Genomic DNA, 21,950 nt, shown 5'->3' on the forward strand with positions numbered 1-21,950 from the left:
GAGGGTGGGAACACAGTTGGACAAAGAAGTAGGGCTCCCGTAAGGCTCTGTTCTTTATAAAGCCAAACATTTGTCCACCTAGATGTCCTGGTAGTTAGGCTGTTGAGAGTGCAATGGCTTTATTGAACAAGTACAGCCACATTTACTCGCTGCTAGCGTGATTGTGCAATCTGCGAAACAACACAATTTTTAAAATTGTATTTAACCATTTAACTAGGCAAGTCAGTTAAGAACAAATTCTTATTTACAATGACGGCCTACACCGGCCAAACCCTAACCCGGACCGACGCTGGGCCAATTGTGCGCCGCCCTATGGGACTCCCAATCACGGCCAGTTGTGATACAGCCTGGAAACTAACCAGGGTCTGTAGTGACGGCTCTAGCGCTGAGATGCAGTGCCTTAGACCGCTGCGCCACTCGGGAGCCCCAAAAATTGCTACCAAACATGACTCAATTTTTAGATCAGACTGCAGGCTCAATCAACCAATGACGTCATTGCTTGAACTCTCCCGGCATGAAAATTCTGAAATACCGCTATAGTGCATAATTATGTCTGAAACACCTCTCATTAATCAGAATTATGTAGGTAGACTGGAAACTCACCCTGTATAGTGTCTAGCGTGGATTCTTTTTTTAAACACTTCATGCAAATATTTAAGGTTAGCTCCAGACAGTATACGGTGAAGAAATGTCTGTCCCCAAGCCCTGTCAGAAATCCTGATTGGTTTATTGGGGCAGAAAGGGTTCCTTCCCCCTCAGGCTGTGGGAGCTCCCTTTTGATGTCATGAAAGGGGTTGTGCCTTAGCTTTCACCCAGCTTTGACCTGTGGCCTATTTCTTTTTTATTTAACTAGGCAGGTCAGTTAAGAACAAATTCTTATTTTCAATGACGGTCTAGGAACAGTGGGTTAACTGCCTTGTTCAGGGGCAGAACGACAGCTTTGTACCTTGTCAGCACGGCTATTTGAACTTGCAACCTTTCGATTGCTAGTCCAACGCTCTAACCACTAGGCTACCCTACCTCCCCTACCTAGTAGTCGATCCACTGGCTTTCTTTACTTACTTACCTCTATCGGTAATCAACATAGGATCTTACAGGCAGAAGACAATGGTCACGTCGTCCAAAGACACTTGACTGGCACTTTTCATTTGTATCGTGACTCCTCTTGACCTATTCACTGAAGATCTTGTAGCACATCATATCTTTTAGCCCTGCAGGACCAGTTGCAGCCTATTATATAGCACTATATGTCTTGGAAAGTTGCACTTTGACTCCTCAAGTCAACTAATTGCTTTAGCCTAAATGCCCCTAGGTCACATTGATTCTAGGTCACTAATTAGTAAACAACTCCCCTCACCTGGTTGTCTAAAAAAAAAACCTGCAGACACTACACCCTTCATAGAATGAGTTTGACACCCCTAAAATAAGCCATTTTAGGGGTGTCAAACTCATTCTATGAAGGGTGTAGTGTCTGCAGGTTTTTTTTTTTTTGCTTCTTTCAATTAAGACCTAGACAACCAGGTGAGGGGAGTTGTTTACTAATTAGTGACCTTAATCAATCTACTACAAGGGAGAAGCAAAAACTCACACTCAGCCCGCTGTGGAATGAGTTTGACACGTAACATGTATCGTATGTAACCTATATCAACCATATAGAATATATTTGTCACCTGTCTGATCAATTAGACATTCCATTATCGAACATAATTTTTCAAACATAAGCTGTGTTTGTGGGAGAACTTCTCCCCAGTCAGTGGGAAGAAGGGTGATGTCATAGTTGTGACCACAGTGAAGGCCTGTGATTGTAGTGTGTAGTCTGCAACGAGATACAAACATCATGTGTTCTCTCTCTCCCTCATTGCAGAGCCAAGCATGAGTCACTTCTCTCCCTGCCCCTTGGGCCAGCAGCCCTGAGATAATCCATTCACAGCTCTCAGATCAGCAAGTTTGTCAGAACAGAAGGAAGCGCCCTCTTTCACTACAACACCTGTCTGTGCGCTACTACACTCTGTTTTCACTGCTGCTGGAACCTTCCTTACAATTACAGCTGAAGTTTTAGCCTACACTTTGGCCTGGATGGAAAAGTAGGCCTATGTCTGTATTGCAGCTACCCTTGTGCTGCTAAGTCCTAGTTGTTTGTCAGGCACCCAGTAGTAACGGTTCACCAAACCCACAGTTCGGTACATATTTCTGTTTTGGGGTCTCTCTTTGGTTATGGCACAGCGGGAAAACGAAATGCCAACCGTTTCTGTAGTTCATTTGGCAAAAGACAACATTAAAAGGCACCATATTTGTGCCCCAAGTTAGGGCTGGGCGAAATGGCCAAAATATCATATATATATATATATATATATATATATATATATATATATATATATATATATATATATATATATATATATATATTTATTTATTTATTTATTTATTTATTTTAATCTGCCGGGATTTGACTTTTTTTAAGTTCTACATTTGCTTTATGAGTAGTACGTCGCAACACAATTTATTTCAATGGGTCTTTCTCCACTCTGATTTGTTTTATACTGTTCAATTCAACTTAAACCTAAACTAATTTTATGGGCGTGATATGGGCGAACAATCTAGGCCTTATTTTTAACCAAATGTTGCAATTACGATTTTAGAGCAAAACACATGGTGAACTGCTGGAATAATGCAAATAGAATGATTGTTCTAATTCTATAGTTAGAATATAATAGTGGGCACTTTTGAATACAGTGTTTGATAAGACAACGAATGAAAATACCAGGGAGGAGTTATTGTGACAGGGTAGGAACCAACGTGTTGATAAATATTCCTAGGGTACAGTATAATCTTTAGCTACATTGAATGTCTTCTCTTAGCTACTTCATATAACTACGTTCTTATTTTTTGTATTCCTCTTTGATTTAGAAATTACTATTGCACAAATAACATGCTGATTTAGAGCTACACCATCACTGGTATTATCAGGCTGTATAGCTAATTACTGTTGCTCTGACTCAGTACATTTGTTAGCTAGCTAGCGATTTAGCATTAGCGGCTAACCATTAGCGGTGAACAAGATTTAGGCCCAACATACTAAGAAAAGACAAATTAGCTGTTTGCAGATTTAAGAAACACAAACTAGTAGTGTAATTAGAGAATGCTAGTGGATTTATATTAAGAAGCAAGGTGAAAACAGCATCGTTGTCATCAACATTGTTGCGTGTGCTGTATTGACCATGCAGACTGAACGCAAGTGTCTAGTGGTTGAGGAACAACAAATGCGTTCCTTGTGTGACGGGGCGGGTCTAGGTCTGTGTGGAAAGCTGCATGGAGAGAGATGACTCAAGTAGCCAAGTAAACTATAAAGATGGACGTTACACATTGCGTATCACATTTAACAAACCAAACATTCAAATACTGATATAGAAGGTAAAGTGAAAACCCAAACAGGTCTGTGCATAAATACCGGTATATCATAAAATATGGTATACCGCCCAAGTCCAGCTTCTGTGACAGCATTTATGATGTTCCTGCCATTGTCTGTTGTGAGAGGGATTGTTATATTGGGTCTCTCAAGTAGAGGTCTTCACGGACCTGTTCCGAAATGGACCTGGGGCTTTTCTACCTGGACCAGATATGCATAAATATTTTTTAAAATATAGAGACATGTTCCTAACAGACAACTAGACCAGTTTCGTATAGACCTGGTTGGCTCCAGACCGGGTCCGAAGCAGCATCCTGTGCAAAGCTGCGGGAAGTGGGGTGGGGGTGCTAGGATTTTATAGCTGGGGGTATGCAGAAACAATTTTTTGCCCGCGCTGAAGACGTCTATATCGGTTCTGCATATTGCGCTTTTAATTCCGTAATTTTAATCCCCTTTTCCATTGTTTAGATAATATCCTAACTTGCTTTGCCACACGGAGGCTCTATGTCTGTAGCGCTGCTTTGATGACTTGTGATTGGCCGACAACAACAACAAGCTACATGGTGCCAGGACAACAACCTCTCCCTCAACGTGATCAAGACAAAGGAGATGATTGTGGACTACAGGAAAAAGAGGACCGAGCACGCCCCCATTCTCATCAACGGGGCTGTAGTGGAGCAGGTTGAGAGCTTCAAGTTCCTTGATGTCCACATCAACAACAAACTAACATGGTCCAAGCACACCAAGACCGTCGTGAAGAGGGCACGACAAAGCCTATTCCCACTCAGGAGACTGAAAAGATTTGGCATGGGTCCTCAGATCCTCAAAAGGTTCTACAGCTGCACCATCGAGAGCATCCTGACTGGTTGCATCACTACCTGGTATGGCAACTGCACAGCCTCCGACCGCAAGGCACTATAGAGGGTAGTGCAAACGCCCCAGTTAATCACTGGGGCCAAGCTTCCTGCCATCCAGGACTTCTATACTAGGCGGTGTCAGGGGAAGGCCCTAAAAATTGTCAAAGAATCCAGACACGCGAGTCATAAACTGTTCTCTCTGCTACTGCACGGCAAGCGGTACCGGAGCGCCAAGTCTAGGTCCAAGAGGCTTCTATACAGCTTCTACTCCCAAGCAATAAGACTCCTGAACATCTAATCAAATGGCTACCCTGACTATTTGCATTGCCCCTCCTTTACACCGCTGCTACTCTTTTATCATGTACGCATCGTCACTTTAATTACATATTGTACATGTACATATTACCTCAACTAACTAGTGCCCCCGCACATAGACTCTGTACCGGTACCTCCCTGTATATAGTCTCGCTATTGTTATTTTACTGCTGCTCTTTAATTACTTGTTATTTCTAATTCTTATCCGTATTTTTTTTTAACTGCATTGTTGGTTAGGGGCTCGTAAGTAAGCATTTCACTGTTGTATTCGGCACACGTGACTAATACAATTTGATTTGACTCTGCATAGGCTATTCTCATTGAGCAGTGGCAACATGTTTTATCCAAAACTCTCTGTACATCGCCATTGTAATCTACTGTGATGCAACAATGTTCCCAAATTGAAATGATGGAGGATCCACCTCGCCATTGTTCAGAACTTGTTCCCGGCTGCGCCTCACAAAAGTATGGTTTGAAATGTGCCAGTTAAGATGAGAATTTTGATTACAACATGTGCATACAACATGTGCATAGCCTATGTTTGTTTTTTTTCCCCAGCTCAGATTTACTCAAGAAGCAATGGTATACAACACAGTGTAGGCATTGCCTATATGCCTAGTGTTTATATTTGTGAAAATATTTGTTTTATGTAGGGGTGAACGATATATTGGTGAACATATCGGAATCGATGTCTAGTTTAACGCCGATGTGCAAAACCGATGTCAAAGCTGACGTGCATACCTATATAACGTAGGTACATGCCATAATGACGGCACATAAAATTTTGCGCTACACGTGCAACACAGCATTCCTAACCTAGCCCAAAATGTCTGCTGTGTGGCTCGAGCAGTCAACAAGTCGAGCAGACATTTGAAAGAGTAAGAACATTTCAGCGAAATCCATTAAAGCCAAGATAATGGAATTCATTGACCTTGACAATCAACCGTTCTCTGTCGTGGGGGATGTTGGCTTTCGCCGACTGGTCGAGCACCGGTACACACTACCAAGGCGCTATTTTTCCAGATGTTGCCCTACTGGAGTTACACAGTAATAGCATCACTGCTATTAGCTTCAAGACATACATACTATGGAATGCCGTTTGGGTCTTTGTGTGTCAAAAAAGATACAGTAGCACAGTCAAAGCTGTACAAAAAGTCTGCAAACACTGGCCACGAACGATGTGTTTACAATACCGCTTTGGTAATAAAGCATAATTTGTTCGACCGCAACTTCTGGGGTAGATATCTTTAGCTTGGTATCTAGCTAGCACCAATACAACCAGCCTGAAAACAATGACCAGTAGAAATTGCAGTCATTATCATTATTCTTAGCAATAATTTAGGATTCCTTGTGTTGTTGTTCGCCTATTGAAATTGAACTTTAGTTCATGAAAATAAATAGCTAGCCAGCTACTTAACATTGGCTTTGGGCAAAAGGGTTATAAGCAGCCAGCTAGCTTCATCTAGCTACTGAGGCTCGACCGGAGTTGGTTATGTGTTGTGAAGCTAGCCACAATAACGATTCGGCACAATAGTGGAATTTGCGGTTTGCCTTCAAAATTTCAGTATGTTGACAGTGATGCAAATTAATAAAAATAGTACTTTTATTTTCAAGGCTAATCGCAAGGTCTACTATTGTGGTTAGATGACACCTAGCTATGTAGTTAGCTAGCTAACTATAGCTACTGAAACAGATTGTTGTTTCGCTATGTTTTTGAGGAAGAACATAGTTTGCATCCATGAGCTAGCTAGCTTTTTATTATGACCAGCACTGTAGGTGCGTGAGACAACTTTACCAGCATCATAGCATACGTATCATTGTGACATGAAATACAAGTGAGTGTAATCAATGTGTAGTAACTTTTATTTCACATTTATTTAACCAGGTAGGCTAGTTGAGAACAAGTTCTCATTTACAACTGCGACCTGGCCAAGATAAAGCAAAGCAGTGCAACACAAACAACAACACAGAGTTACACATGGAATAAACAAACATACAGTCCATAATATAGTAGAAAAATAAGTCTATATACAATGTGAGCAAATGAGGTGAGATGGGAGGTAAAGGCAAAAAAAGGCCATGGTGGCAAAGTAAATACAATATAGCAAGTAAAACACTGGAATGGTAGATTTGTAGTGGAAGAAAGTGCAAAGTAGAAATAATGGGGTGCAAAGGAGCAAAATAAATAAATACAGTTGGGGAAGAGGTAGTTGTTTGGGCTAAATTATAGATTGGCAGTGATCTGTGAGCTGCTCTGACAGCTGGTGCTTATTACTAGTGAGGGAGATGTGAGTCTCCAGCTTCAGTGAATTTTTTTTTTTTTTTTTTTGCAGTTCATTCCAGTCATTGGCAGCAGAGAACTGGAAGGAAAGGCGGCCAAAGGAGGAGTTGGCTTTGGGGGTGACCAGTGAAATATACCTGCTGGAGCAAGTGCTACGGGTGGGTGCTGCTATGGTGACCAGTGAGCTAAGGCGGGGCTTTACCTAGCAAAGACTTATAGATGACCTGGAGCCAGTGGGTTTGGCGACGAGTATGAAGCGAGGGCCAGCCAACGAGAGCATACAGGTCACAGTGGTGGGTAGTATATGGGGCTTTGGTGACAAAACGGATGTCACTATGATAGACTACATCCAGTTTGCTGAGAAGAGTTAGAGGCTATTTTGTAAATGCCATCGAAGTCAAGGATCGGTAGGATAGTCAGTTTTACGAGGGTATGTTTGGCAGCATGAGTGAAGGATGCTTTTTTGCAAAATAGGAAGCCGATTCTAGATGTAATTTTGGATTGGAGATGCTTAATGTGAGTCTGGAAGGAGAGTTTACAGTCTAACCAGACACCTAGGTATTTGTAGTTGTCCACATATTCTAAGTCAGAACTGTCCAGAGTAGTGATGCTAGATGGGCGGGCAGGTGTGGGCAGTGATCGGTTGAAGAGCATGCATTTAGTTTTACTTGCATTTAAGAGCAGTTGGAGGCCACGGAAGGAGAGTTCTATGGAATTGAAGCTCGTCTGGAGGTTAGTTAACAGTTTCCAAAGAAGGGCCAGAAGTATACAGAATGGTGTCGTCTGCGTAGAGGTGGATCAGAGACTCACCAGCAGCAAGAGCGACATCATTGATGTATACAGAGAAAAGAGTCGGCCCGAGGATTGAACCCTGTGGCACCCCCATAGACTGCCAGAGGTCCGGACAACAGGCACTCCGATTTGACACACTGAACTCTGTCTGAGAAGTAGTTGGTGAACCAGGCGAGGCAGTCATTTGAGAAACCAAGGCTGTTGAGTCTGCCAATAAGAATGTGGTGATTGACAGAGTCGAAAGCCTTGGCCAGGTCGATGAATACAGCTGCACAGTATTTTCTCTATCGATGGCGGTTATGATATCGTTTAGGACCTTGAGCGTGGCTGAGGTGCACCCATGACCAGCTCGGAAACCAGATTGCATAGCGGAGAAGGTACGGTGGGGTTAGAAATGGTCGGTGTTTGTTAAATTGGCTTTCGAAGACCTTAGAAAGGCAGGGTAAGGGTAGATATAGGTCTGTAGCAGTTTGGGTCTAGAGTGTCTCCCCCTTTGAAGAGGGGGATGACCACGGCAGCTTTCCAATCTTTGGGGATCTCAGACGATACAAAAGAGGTTGAACAGGCTAGTAATAGGGGTTGCAACAATTTCGGCGGATCATTTTAGAAAGAGAGGGTCCAGATTGTCTAGCCCGGCTGATTTGTAGGGGTCCAGATTTTGCAGCTCTTTCAGAACATCAGCTATCTGGATTTGGGTGAAGGAGAAATGAGGGAGGCTTGGGCAAGTTGCTGTGGGGGGTTGCAGGGCTGTTGACCGGGGTATGGGTAGCCAGGTGGAAAGCATGGCCAGCTGTAGAAAAATGCTTATTGAAATTCTCAATTTATCGGTGGTGACAGTGTTTCCTAGCCTCAGTGCATTGGGCAGCTGGGAGGAGATGCTCTTATTCTCCATGGACTTTTTTGAGTTTGTGCTACAGGATGCAAATTTGTGTTTGAAAAAGCTGGACTTTGCTTTCCTAACTGCCTGTGTATATTGGTTCCTAACTTCCCTGAAAGTTGCACATCGTGTGGGCTATTCGATGCTAATGCAGTACGCCACTGAATGTTTTTGTGCTGGTCAAGGCAGTCAGGTCTGGAGTGAACCATGGGCTATATCTGTTCCTGGGTCATTTCTTTTGAATGGGGCATGCTTATTTAAGATGGTGAGGGGAAAGCACTTTAAAAGAATAACCAGGCATCCTCTACTGACGGAATGAGGTCAATATCCATCCAGGGTTCCTGGGCCAGGTCGATTTTAGAAAGGCCTGCTCGCTGAAGTGATTTAGGGAGCGTTTGACAGTGATGAGGGGTTGTCGTTTGACCACAGACCCATTACGGACGCAGGCAGTGATCGCTGAGATCTTGGTTGAAGACAGTAGAGGTGTATTTGGAGAGCAGGTTGGTTAGGATGATATCTGAGGGTGCCCGTGTTTACGGATTTGGTTTTGTACCTGGTAGGTTCATTGATCATTTGGGTGAGATTGTGGGATGGCCGGGGTGTTAATCATGTCCCAGTTTAGGTCACCTAACAGCACGAGATCTGAAGATAGATGGGGGGCAATCAATTCAGATATGGTGTCCAGGGCACAGCTGGGGGCAGAAGGTGGTCTATAGCAAGTGGCAACGGTGAGACACTTGTTTCTGGAAAGGTGGATTTTTAAAAGTAGAAGCTCGAATTGTTTGGGAACAGACCTGGATAGTAAGACAGAACTCTGCAGGCTATCTCTGCAGTAGATTGCAACTCCGCCCCCTTTGGCAGTTGCATCTTGTCGGTAACTCTGTAACTATGAGTGCGTTAAATTATTATGTGACGTGAAGTCATATTCGGGTCCTGATTGGTCAACAAGCTTATTTGACAGGTCAAATAGTGTTATCTACTGGTCGTTGTTTTCTTTTTTGACACGCAAAGACCCAAACGGCATTCCATAGCAAAGACCCAAACGGTCCATAGAAATCCTGGTTGAGAATGAAACAATTGAACAAATCAACAACGAAACAGCACAGCAGGTAAGTGACAGAAATAGGCTTTGATTAAGTTTTACTGGTAATGGGGACATACGTAAATGTCAACAAAGGTTTTTGATGTGTGTGTGACATTTAACTAGGCAAGTCAGTTAAGAACAAATTCTTCTTTACAATGATGGCCTACCCAGCCAAACTCGGACGACGCTGGGCCAGTTGTGTGCCGCCCTATGTGACTCCCAATCACGGCCGGATTTGATGCTGCCTGAATTCTAACCAGGGACTGTAGTGACGCCTCTTGCACTTAGATGCCGTGCCTTAGACCGCTCTGTGTGTGTGTGTGTGTGTGTGTGTGTGTGTGTGTGTGTTAACTATTTAGCTGTACTAAAATGCTTTAAAGGCCACAAAAAAAAATTATATCGGTTATCGGTATGTTTTTTTTGGGCAAGGAAAATATTGAATATCGGTATCGGCCAAAAATGTCATATCGGTGCATCACAAGTTTTATGTATTCATTCAGATTCACAGTGCTGACCGAACCGAGGTTCCTGTACCAAACGGTTAGGTACATTTACTTGTACCATTACACCCCTAGTGTTACGCTGAAAGGTTCAAAACTGGAGATGTTTTGTGTTTTTAGCTTAACTCCATTACTACATTTAGTTGATAGTTGTTTATTGGTTAAATTGAGCATCTTTGCTACAGTCTAACCGTTAGACTGTAGCAAAGATGCTCAATTTATATTAACAAGATATTCAAGTGATCACTCTTAACAATGGAAATACATGTCCTCAAAGATGGAAGGCAGTCGTGAGGACGCGAGATCAGGTGGGACCATTCTGGCCAATCAGTGGGCAGATACGTGTGTGAACAGTCCATAGAGATGAATAGAGAACCTCTTTGTATCTGTAACATTTTATAGTCTCTGACAGCATGGGCAGCATCATTGAAGCACTTATTTTAAAGTATTATTTTTCTTCCTCATTGGCTGATTGCACCCAACTCATAGGAATCCCCACTGAGATGACTACTTTAAAATGGTGGAAGCCTTTAATGGTCGAAGCCATCTATCGATCTCTATGACAACAGGCGCTAAAATATAAAGTTGGTTTTGGGTAAGTTGCCGAAATGCCACGTGCGTCCACTTAGTGTATTCGGAAAACATTCTTACCCCTTGACTTTTTCCATGTTTTGTTACATTACAGCCTTTGATTAAAAAAACAAAATCCTCATCAATCTACACACACTGCCCCATAATGACAAAGAAAAATGAGGTTTTTAGAAATATTTGCTAATTTCTTAAAAATAATAATATCACATTTCCATAAGTATTCAGACCCTTTACTCAGTGCTATGTTGAAGCAACTTTAGCAGCGATTACAGCCTTGAGTCTTCTTGGGTATGACACTACAAGCTTGGCATACCTGTATTTGGGGAGTTTCTACCGTTCTTCGCTGCAGATCCTCTCAAGCTCTGTTAGGTTGGATGGGGAGCGTCGCTGCACAGCTATTTTCAGATTGGGTTCAAGTCCGGGCTCTGGCTGGGCCACTCAAGGACATTCAGAGACCTGTCCCTTAGCCACCGTGCGTTGTCTTGGCTGTGAGCTTAGTGTCGTTGTCCTGTTGGAAGGTGAACCTTCTCCCCAGTCTGATGTTCTGAAGGATCTGGAGCAGGTTTTCAATAAAGAATCTCTTTATACTTTGCTCCTTTCATCTTTCCCTCAATCCTGACTAGTCTCCCAGTCCCTGCCGCTGAAAAACATCCACACAGCATGATGCTGCCACCCATTTTTTTAATTTAATTGTCTTCTCTAGGGATGGTGCCAGGTTTCCTCCAGACGTGACACTTGGCATTCAGGCCAAAGAGTTCAATCTTGGTTTCATCAGACCAGAGAATCTTGTTTCTCAGGGTCTCAGAGTTCTTTAGGGGCCTTTTGGCAAACTCCAAACAGGCTGTCATGTTCCTTTTTTTTTATTGAGAAGTGGCTCCCGTCTGGCTGCTCTACCATAAAGCCCTGATTAGTGGAGTGTTGCAGAGATGGTTGTCCTTCCGGAAGGTTCTCGGGTCTCCATAGAGGAACTATTTGAGCTCTGTCAGAGTGACCATCGGGTTCTTGGTCACCTCCCTGACCAAGGCCCTTCTCCCCCGATTGCTCAGTTTGGCCGGCAGCCAGCTCTAGGAAGAGTCTTGGTGGTTCCAAACTTTTTGTTTAATTTATAAATGTTTTAATAAATACATTTTTATTGGTCACATACATGTGATTTAGCAGATGTTATTGCAGGTGTAGCGAATGCTTGTGGAGGCTGTGTTAAGGCTGTAACTTAACCAAATGTGGAGAAAGGAAAGGTTCTGATGGCACTCATAACAACCTAAACATTGCAAAATGTCTATTAGATCAAATAAGTCTGACGTTGTAAATCAACTACTTAAAAAAAAAAAAAAAAAATTGACAGTCATTGACCTCCATACAAAAATTCCTCACTTAGTGTATAGCTTTTGGGCAGATTGAAACCTCTCGTTTTGCCTCTTCCTCTCTGACAGTTACTAGTAGCTACATCAAGGCAAAAGCGAAAACCTGGAGTTTCTTTTCCTCTGAACCAGGGTAACAGCATTGCAAGTTCCTCTCACAGTTCACCGTTTTCTATTCCTCCGTCCCCTCTCTTGTCGAAAGTCCTCTTCAGTTTGGGGTGTCCCTGATCCAGGCCCTCTTGGCCCATTCCACCACAGTTTTCCAAGAAAACACAAAACCTCAATTGAGTATTCAAGCCTGGCCCGCCTTTAAAGCTTTTCCCATTTCCCCACCCTGTTCTCTGCTGCTCCCTCTAATTCCTCCCACTTTGCCCTCGCCTCCTCTTCTTCCAATGCCAGTCCCAGTATGGGCACCTATAGCTGGGTGTTTTGTGAAGACTGCCCGCCGGCCTCACACTGCAGTGAGAAACCTGGCAAAAACATCCAGGGACATTCAGGCAGAAGGCCCATGAGTTCACAAGACATTTGTCTTTGGAATACTTTCCAGGACTCTAACACTGAACTTTTTTACACATGTGCGGCCAAGTTGAAAAATGTAGGAGTACAATAAAATAAATGTAGGAGCACAATTACAAATATTTTACACAAGACATTTTCTTGGTAGTAATGACTGTCATTAATCTGCGCTCAGTGTATTCTCCATGGCAATCAGAGGCTGCGGTACACTGAAGTAATCTATCATCTGGGTGATTATTTTAATTTTTTTATATATACATGTTTTATTTTTTCTGGGTGTGCTGGTGCTCCTAAATATAAAATTCCTGGTCACACAGCTAAATGTTTTGGCGCATATACGAATAAAATGGTCGCACTGTAGAGCCTTGCTTTCTTGAAATACAGCCCAATATCTTTATATAGCATTCAGGAAGTCTTCAAGCAAATACTTGTGCTCAGTGATGATGAATGTTGGTTTTCAAAGTTAGCAGATATTGGTACCATATAGGCGACTAGATTTCCATAATGAATCATTTCATTTTGAGTGCGAATGCTCTTAGTGTTCTTTCCATTTCTCCTATGATTCACTGAGGGAGAGAACAACACATCGTCAAGCTATGATTATAAGTCCCTGGGTTTAACCTCATTGAGGTTGTTTGTGCTTACTTTTCCATTTCTCCTCTGGCATTTTGAGGGAGTTGCAGGCAGCCGTCTCTGGAACTTATTACAGTCAGAACATTTCATAAATGGTCCATTCAGCTTGTCATTGCCTCGCTGAATGGGATTCAGTGTCGCTAGAAAAGAGATTTAATATGGCTTTTTGGTGAGACAGATGTCCCATACGGTCGACATTCACTCTTACAAACCACAATACTAAATTTGGTCTCACTTTAGTATTGATGGAGAGGAACTGGAACTTTGGAACTTCAGCCTACTAGTTCACCATCAGTCGTCAGCTTGATGCGTAAATCAATTTGAATTGGATCACTTTTTGACGGCACCCCATTTTGATTTGAACGAGACCTTCCATACATATTTTTCCATTGTCGAAATGCCCAGAATGTGACTTTTTGGACTTGAATGACAAAACATTCAAGAAATAAAGGTGCTTAAAGTTCACCTAGTTTGCATACCATACCATGAGACATCCATGTGTTCATCACTGGAAAAGATAAACGGTTGAGATTGATATTATTTAAAAGCTTACAAACAGGATTGTCAAACTATTTAATAATCAATTGAAAATGCATGCTTTTCTTAATAAAAATTGGCAGTTAACCTTCAACGTCAATTATCTAAAAATGTATTTACCCTTATGTGTTTGTACCCCATCACCCCTTTTATGAGACAGTACCAATGATTTAGCCTACTTAATCAGCCTAGATTTGTTTAGTCAGGAGGTAGCCTCATTATTATATTGAGTTATATTCAGCTTACCCAAGTCATTCCTAAGTAGTTTTTTTTTTTTAGGCTTCATTGTTTGAAAACCGTGATTTCAGTGTATTCTTTCTGAGACCCGTATTCATCAGAATAAGTTGTACCCTCAGACTGGGGGAACACCCTAAATCTTAACTAGAGCCCTATAAATTCTGCAATAGGGAAAACACGGACGGAATCACGGAATCCAAACATTAAAATGGAATTCAACAACATACCACCCTGCATCCCACTGCTGTCTTGCCACTGAAGCTAAGTGGAGTTGGTCCCTGGATGGGAGAGGAGATGCTGCTGGAAGTGGTATTGGAGGGCCAGTAGGAGGCACTCTTTCCTCTGGTCTCAAAATGAAAAAATATCACCCATCTTTCGGATGGGATGTTAAACGGGTGTCCTGACTCTTTGGTCACTAAAGATCCCATGGCATTTATCGTAAGAGTAGGGGTGTTAACACTGGTGTCCTGGCTAAATTCCCAATCTGGCCCTCATAGCGTCATGGCCACCTAACCATCCCCAGCTTCCAATTGGCTCATTCATCCCCCTCCCCCCTTAACTATTCTCCAGGTTGTTGCTGTAAATGAGAATGTGTTCTCAGTCAACTTACCTGGTAAAATAAGCATTAAATAAATACAATTTGAACTTAGGGAATCAACTAAATGTATTGAAAAGTAATTCATTTGACCATCCTGACTAGTCTCCCAGTCCCTGCCGCTGAAAAGCATCCCCCACAGCATGATACTGCCACCACCATGCTTCACTGTAGGGACGGTGCCAGGTTTCCTCCGTCACGCTTGGTATTCAGGCCAAAGAGTTCAATCTTGGTTTCATCAGACCAGAGAATCTTGTTTCTCATGGTTTGAGAGTCCTTTAGGTGCCTTTTGTGGCAAACTCGAAGCGGGCTGTCGTGCGTATTACTGAGGAGTGGTTTCCGTCTGGCCACTCTACCATAAAGACCTGATTGGTGGAGTGCTGCAGAGATGGTTGTCCTTCTGGAAGGTTCTCCCATCTCCACAGAGGAACGCTGAAGCACTGTCAGAGTAACCATCAGTGACCTCCCTGATTTCTCAGTTTGGCCAGTCGGCCAGCTCTAGAGTCTTGGTGGTTCCAAACTTCTTCCATTTAAGAATGATGGAGGCCACTGTGTTCTTTGGGACATTCAATGCTGCAGAAATGTTTTGGTACCCTTCCCCAGATCTGTGCCTCGACACAATCCTGTCTTTGAGCGCTACGGACAATTCCTTCAACCTCATGGCTTGGTTTTTGGTCTGACATGCACTGTCAACTGTGGGACCTCGTATAGATGGGTGTGTTCCTTTCCAAATCATGTCTAATCAAATGAAATTTCCACAGGTGGACTCCAATTAGGTTGTATAAACATCTCAAGGATGATCAATGGAAACAGGATGCACCTGAGCTCAATTTCAAGTCCCATAGCAAAGGGTCTGAATACTTATTTTAATAAGGTATTTCTGTCATTTATTTGTAATACATTTGCACACATTTTGAAACCTGTTTTTGCTTTGTCATTGTGGTATTGTGTGTAAGTGTGGGAAAAAATGTGGAAAAGGGGAAGGGGTTAGAATACTTTCCTAATGCACTGTATCACAGATAAACAGAACTAATGAGGGGATATGACTAGCTAGTGAAGTAATAGCTATTCACTCAATTTTCCTTCACAGCACCCCTCTTTTGACTGGCTAGCAAGGGGGACAATCTATTCACTGGCCAGTTTGTTTTTAGCTCGAATACCTAATGACAAATGCATTTTCATTAATGCAGAAATGGTAACCTATCAAAAGAGGGGTTTTATGAAAAAATGTGTGATTGTAGCGCAGAGATATTGACGTGACAACCATCGGAAACATGTTTCCGATTTTTGAATGGGCGGCTGGAAGGGGTTAAATGTTAACTACAAAGTAGCCTATGCTTAGACCTGGCAGAATGATATCATGATTATTTGCATCAATCCAGTGGGTATTTGTTTTGCGAACTCTACCATCACATATATGCTATGAAAACACTGCTAAATTCATTTTTTCCCAGACCTCAAAAGTGATCTACTGATAGGATTGTTAAGCATTGTTGTGGACTGAAATGATCAAAATTGGTGCTATTGAGAACGAAAACCTGAAAAATCTGGGGGAAACCTGGGAAAACAAAGTGGGAATCAGGCAAAAAAATACCTTTTTTATTTGTTAAACCTTTTTATTTAACTTGGCAAGTCAGTTAAGATCAAATTCTTATTTATAATGACTGCTGCCTACACCGGCCAACCCGGGCGACGCTGGGCCAATTGTGCGCCGCCCAATGGGACTCCCAATCATGGCGGGTTGTGATACAGCCTGTACGTTTATCACTCAGGAAACGGGAGCTCTGCCAGCAGTGCTCAATGTTTCTGGGAATCTGTCCCTATTTTCAGCCTCGGGGCTGGTGAGGTTAGCTTTTCCCCAAGTCTGGGTCAGTACCCTTGTTTAAGGAAAATAAGAGGGGAAAACGACATCATATGGATGCATCTGTTCTCTGGCCTGTTGTTTTTTTTTTTTCATCCTTCATGGGCTAGCCTATTCATTCATTTGGGTTATAAAAGTTTAGCATTAAAATTGTTAGCATTGGTACATAGTTACCAATGCTAATCCACACATTGGCCAGCAAAGATCAATGACATTTCCTCCATCAGTTGGTTACCCATTAGAAGTCTCAAGCTCCTGGAATGTGCTTCCTTATTGATGGAGCTGAAATGAACAGCATATAATCTGCTTTTTTTCCTTCTATTTTCTAAAGTCAATCATTGTGATGATGAATGGTCTCAGCCCTTCCGATCAATGTTTTTCTATATATATTTTACTGTATCTATACCCTACTACTGAACACTAATCCTTGCAAGGCACTACAGCCAGCCAGTCTGCATCCCAGTCAACAGACCGAGCAGAGCATGACTCAGATTTTATGATTATGACAGTGGTCTGTTTTTGAACTGTAAAGGACACAATTGGTTAAGCTCCAAGAAGGAGGGGAGAAGGACATTTGACCTGGCAAAGCCTTTAATCTTTGAGCTTCTACTGTCTGTGCTGAAGAAAGCTGGTGTAGTTTCATCAGGATTATGATGTTTACGAGCATCAGTCTCGGGAGTCTCGCTTCAGTAGACATCTTGTTTTTCCTGCTCCCAAGTCCCCTTGCAAAGTACTTGTTTGAATTGTCTGCTGATGTCGTCGTTGCTCGAATCGGATTATGATGATTATGACACTCCCCTCTTTTACCCTGCAGGTTTCCCAATAAAGCAAACAGGTAAGAAACCTAATTTCATACATTTACATTTTAGTAATTTTAAAAAACCCTCTTATCCAGAGTGACTTACAGTAAGTAGTGAGTCCCCTGTGGGAATTTAACCCACAACCCTGGCTTTGCAAGCACCATGCTCTACCAACTAAGCAACACGGGACTCAGGCAGCTGCTTTTGTACCCGTGTTTCTGATGTTTCTACCCAACACAGAAGCAATGTTGTAGGCCAAACCACCAACAGAACACACAGGCCAGATTAAGGAAATTAAGCGGCCTTTAGGAGAAGCCTGCCTGCTACACACACACACACACACACACACACACAGTGGTCCTCCTCACTTAAAACTCAGACAGGGGAGGGGGACAAAGAGGTGCCTCTTCTAGCACGACCCATCTCTGCCTAGTCCGGAGAGAAAACGGGCCTTTTACAGCCACATGTATGCAGAGCAGGGCCCGGGGTCTGGCTTTACGACATTCCTCTGACGAGAGCCCATTCACTTGCTCCTCCAGCTCAGACCTACTCAGCAGCACAGCCGCTCCAGCCCAGACCATCTGTCAAATACAGTTATCATGATTCATAGGATGTCCTCTTCACCTCATTGGTGATGGGGTGGCTATTGAGTGAACAATTTGAGTTTCTTTGTTGTGCGTTTGTGGATATTCCTATCAGCATGGCCGTTATTAGTGGCACTCCACAACATTGAAATTATGTTATGTTTCTTATAGAAAAGGACAGGTGTTAGAGGTCGACCGATTATGATTTTTCAACGCCGATACCGATTTATTGGAGGACCAAACAAAGCCGATACCAATTAATCGGACGATTTTTATTTATTTGTAATAATGACAATTACAACAATACTGAATGAACACTTTATTTTAACTTAATATAATACATAAATACTAGCAATTTAGCCTCAAATAAATAATGAAACATGTTCAATTTGGTTTAAATAATGCAAAAACAAAGTGTTGGAGAAGAAAGTAAAAGTGCAATATGTGCCATGTAAAAAAAGCTAACGTTTAAGTTCCTTGCTCAGAACATGAGAACATATGAAAGCTGGTGGTTCCTTTTTAACATGAGTCTTCAATATTCCCAGGTAAGAAGTTTTAGGTTGTAGTTATTATAGGAATTATAGGACTATTTCTCTCTCTACGATTTGTATTTCATATACCTTTTGCCTATTGGATGTTCTTATAGGCACTTTAGTATTGCCAGTGTAACAGTATAGCTTCCGTCCCTCTCCTCGCTCCTACCTGGGCTCAAACCAGGAGCACATCGACAATAGCCACCCTTGAAGCAGCATTACCTATGCAGAGCAAGGGGAACAACCACTCCCAAGTCTGAGAGAGTGACGTTTGAAACACTATTAGCGCGCACCCGGCTAACTAGCTAGCCATTTCACATTGGTTACACCAGCCTAATCTTGGGAGTTGATAGGCTTGAAGTCATAAACAGCGCAATGCTTGAAGAATTGCGAAGAGCTGCTGGCAAAACGCACTAAAGTGCTGTTTGAATGAATGCTTACGAGCCTGCTGGTGCCTACCACCGCTCAGTCAGACTGCTCTATCAAATATCAAATCATAAACTTAATTATAATATAATAAACACAGAAATACGAGCCTTAGGTCATTAATATGGTCGAATCCGGAAACTATCATCTCGAAAACCAAACGTTTTATTTTTTTCAGTCAACCGTTCCGTATTTTATCTAACGGGTGGCATCCCTAAGTCTAAATATTCCTGTTACATTGCACAACCTTCAATGTTATGTCATAATTACGTACATTTCTGGCAAATTAGTTCGCAACGAGCCAGGCGGCCCAAACAGTTGCATATACCCTGACTCTGCGGGCAATGAACGCAAGAGAAGTGACACAATTTCACCTGGTTAATATTGCCTGCTAACCTGGATTTCTTTTAGCTAAATATGCAGGTTTAAAAATATATACTTCTGTGTATTGATTTTAAGAAAGGCATTGATGTTTATGGTTAGGAACAGTCGTGCAACGATTGTGCTTTTTTTGCAAATGCGCTTTTGTTAAATCATCCCCCGTTTGGCGAAGTTGGCTGTCTTTGTTAGGAAGAAATAGTATTCACACAGTTCGCAACGAGCCAGGCGGCCCAAACTGCTGCATATACCCTGACTGTTGCAGAGGTGACACATTTTCCCTAGGTAAAACAAATTCATGTTAGCAGGCAATGTTAACTAAATATGCAGGTTTAAAAATCTATACTTGTATATTGATTTTAGGTACACGTTGGAGCAACGACAGTCCTTTTTTGCGAATGCGCACCGCATCGATTATATGCAACGCAGGACAGGCTAGATAAACTAGTAATATCATCAACCATGTGTAGTTAACTAGTGATTATGATTGGTTGATTGTTTTTTATAAGATAAGTTGCTAGCTAGCGTTAAACTTACCTTGGCTTCTTACTGCATTCGCGTAACAGGCAGGCTCCTCGTGGAGTGCAATGTAAAGAAGGTGGTTAGAGCGTTGGACTAGTTAACTATAAGGTTGCAAGATTGAATCCCCAAGCTGACAAGGTAAAAAGCTGTCGTTCTGCCCCTGAACAAGGCAGTTAACCCACCGTTCCTAGGCCGTCATTGAAAATAAGAATGTGTTCTTAACTGACCTGCCTAGTTAAAAAAATATTATAAAAAAATAAATAATAATAATAATCGGCAAATCGGTGGCCAAAAACACCGATTTGTTATGAAAACTTGAAATCGGCCCAAATTAATCGGCCATTCCGATTAATCGGTCGACCTCTAGTCAGTGTTGTAGGCCTAGTAGCTGCTCACAAATTAAATATTGTTCTTCGATAGCTGAGTGGTGGTGCTCCTCCAATGCTCATAAGGTTAACTTTTGTTTACATTTTTCAGATGTTTCCTTGTTTTTACAAAGCTCTCTCTTTTCAGAAGCAGTAGCATTCTCAGTAAAGACCACCCCCCTGACAAGAAACCCAAAAGTGATAAACCGGCAGTCTCCGCTTCACATGAGTTTGACCCTACAGGTAAACGCACAGATGAATGGTTCAATCAGCATGATGGGTTGGTGTGAATCCATGGTGTATGCTATGCACTATGCTCTATGTTCACTGTGTGGAAAATATAGCCACTGTTTCTTTCTCTGATCTGCACCTGCATTTCTGAATCTTTAAGGGCCTTGCGAGAAGTCTCGCTCTATCTGATTTAATAGCAGATCTTTGTTGTGCACAATCCACTTCTTCTGTTCAGTGTTATTGTGCACAAATGAATGCATTATTCATTCAACATGTTCAAAGCTGGTTGGTGACCTTAATGCCCAGTGAAAAAATACCAGCCAACCTTTTTGTTCACTATTGAAATATGGGCATATAAGAGAAAAAGCACAAATTATGTTTGGGTATGATGACTAGTCACCAGCTCTCTTGATACTCATCAAACAATCAGGGCGATTTAAAGATAGAATCCTTGTGTCCTCCAGCTTATCTCAGAATGACGCATTGAACACGGACGTGTTCGGCAAGAGGTTACACAAGACTGGTCTCAGAATGATTGTCTGTATCACTTCAGTTGACTTTCTTCTTATGTTTAGGCCCAAACTCTAGTCGCATTCCTTCAGCCTAAAGCACAGTTACATAGAGAAGCAGCAAGCAATGTCTTCCGATCTTTAGTAGAGTAATATTATCAAAAGATGAGAGGTTGGATGAGGTTTTATTCAGATCTGACTTTGATAGACTTTTCTTTACCCCTGTTGCATGTCCACGTCTCTTACTCTCTATATTTCACCTTTTTGGCTCGCCTTTTTGTGTTTCATGATTCCTATTTCCTAACGATCATATCCCAAAATAGTTTTCAACACCATCTTTCTTTAACATGATCATGTTTCCTAAATGGAGTGGCTGTTTTTTGGGGTTCAAGTCAATTGTCTCAGTGCTTGTCTCAAGACATATTCTTTCACCGGCATGTTAATGGTTAACAATAACAGAGTGTACTTCAGTTTTTACTTGGATTTCGATGGAATACTACAATTTTAACGCTCTATTGTCAGTCTGTCATTACAAGCAGAGGCATATCTTTTTCGTAGAGCAAAAAATACTGTAATCCCAGAAAGATTACATTTGATGGGGTGATTATTTAACTAGAGTTTAGTAAACTGAGCAATGCATAAATAGTCGGCTCTTTATAACACACATTGTTGAAGAAAGGTTTCAAATAAAATCACTCTGCCAAATTGAGGTTTATTATGGTAAATTTTGCACTTCGAAAATGGCGCTCATAGCCAAGCTATCTCCTTAACTAAAATATAGTCATTGCATAAGTATTCAGCTCTTTCTAACACAATAAAATGTGAAGAAATCCAACAGGGTATGAATACTTTTGCAAGACACTGTCTCTGATCACACATTGTAATGAGTCTAGATGGGCAATTCCATGTTAATAGCATTCCACTTTGAATCTATAAAATGTATGCCGAACAAAATCCATTGATTTCAAAGTTTAACAAACCATACAACTCTATGCACAATGATTACTTTGAACAACTTACACATTTCACAAAAACACATTTACTGGAAGAACAGTGCAGATGCAAAGTTAGTTTAAAGATTTACATTAAGAACTCCCTCAGTTATCCAAAAACGTATCTTCTCCGAATTAAGATTCAAAGATGTCTGCAGAAAGACAGGGGT

At 41.9% G+C, this 21,950-nt stretch overlaps 1 protein-coding gene across 6 annotated transcripts in view; it reads left to right on the forward strand.

Annotated features, from left to right (window-relative positions):
• The window catches only part of LOC115205890 (Rho guanine nucleotide exchange factor (GEF) 12a), an 80,916-nt gene that overhangs the window by 19,430 nt on the left and 39,536 nt on the right, over nucleotides 1-21,950 (forward strand). For 3 of the 6 annotated variants that reach the window (XM_029772305.1, XM_029772308.1, XM_029772304.1), the window contains 2 exons: nucleotides 17,255-17,275; nucleotides 20,197-20,291. In XM_029772305.1, the coding sequence (XP_029628165.1) occupies nucleotides 17,255-17,275; nucleotides 20,197-20,291 (116 nt within the window). The remainder of the gene's footprint in view (nucleotides 1-17,254; nucleotides 17,276-20,196; nucleotides 20,292-21,950) is intronic. The other 3 variants (XM_029772307.1, XM_029772309.1, XM_029772306.1) reach the window with 2 other exon arrangements.

The sequence above is a fragment of the Salmo trutta genome, chromosome 13 (genome assembly GCF_901001165.1).
Source record: "Salmo trutta chromosome 13, fSalTru1.1, whole genome shotgun sequence".
Lineage (NCBI taxonomy): Eukaryota > Metazoa > Chordata > Actinopteri > Salmoniformes > Salmonidae > Salmo > Salmo trutta.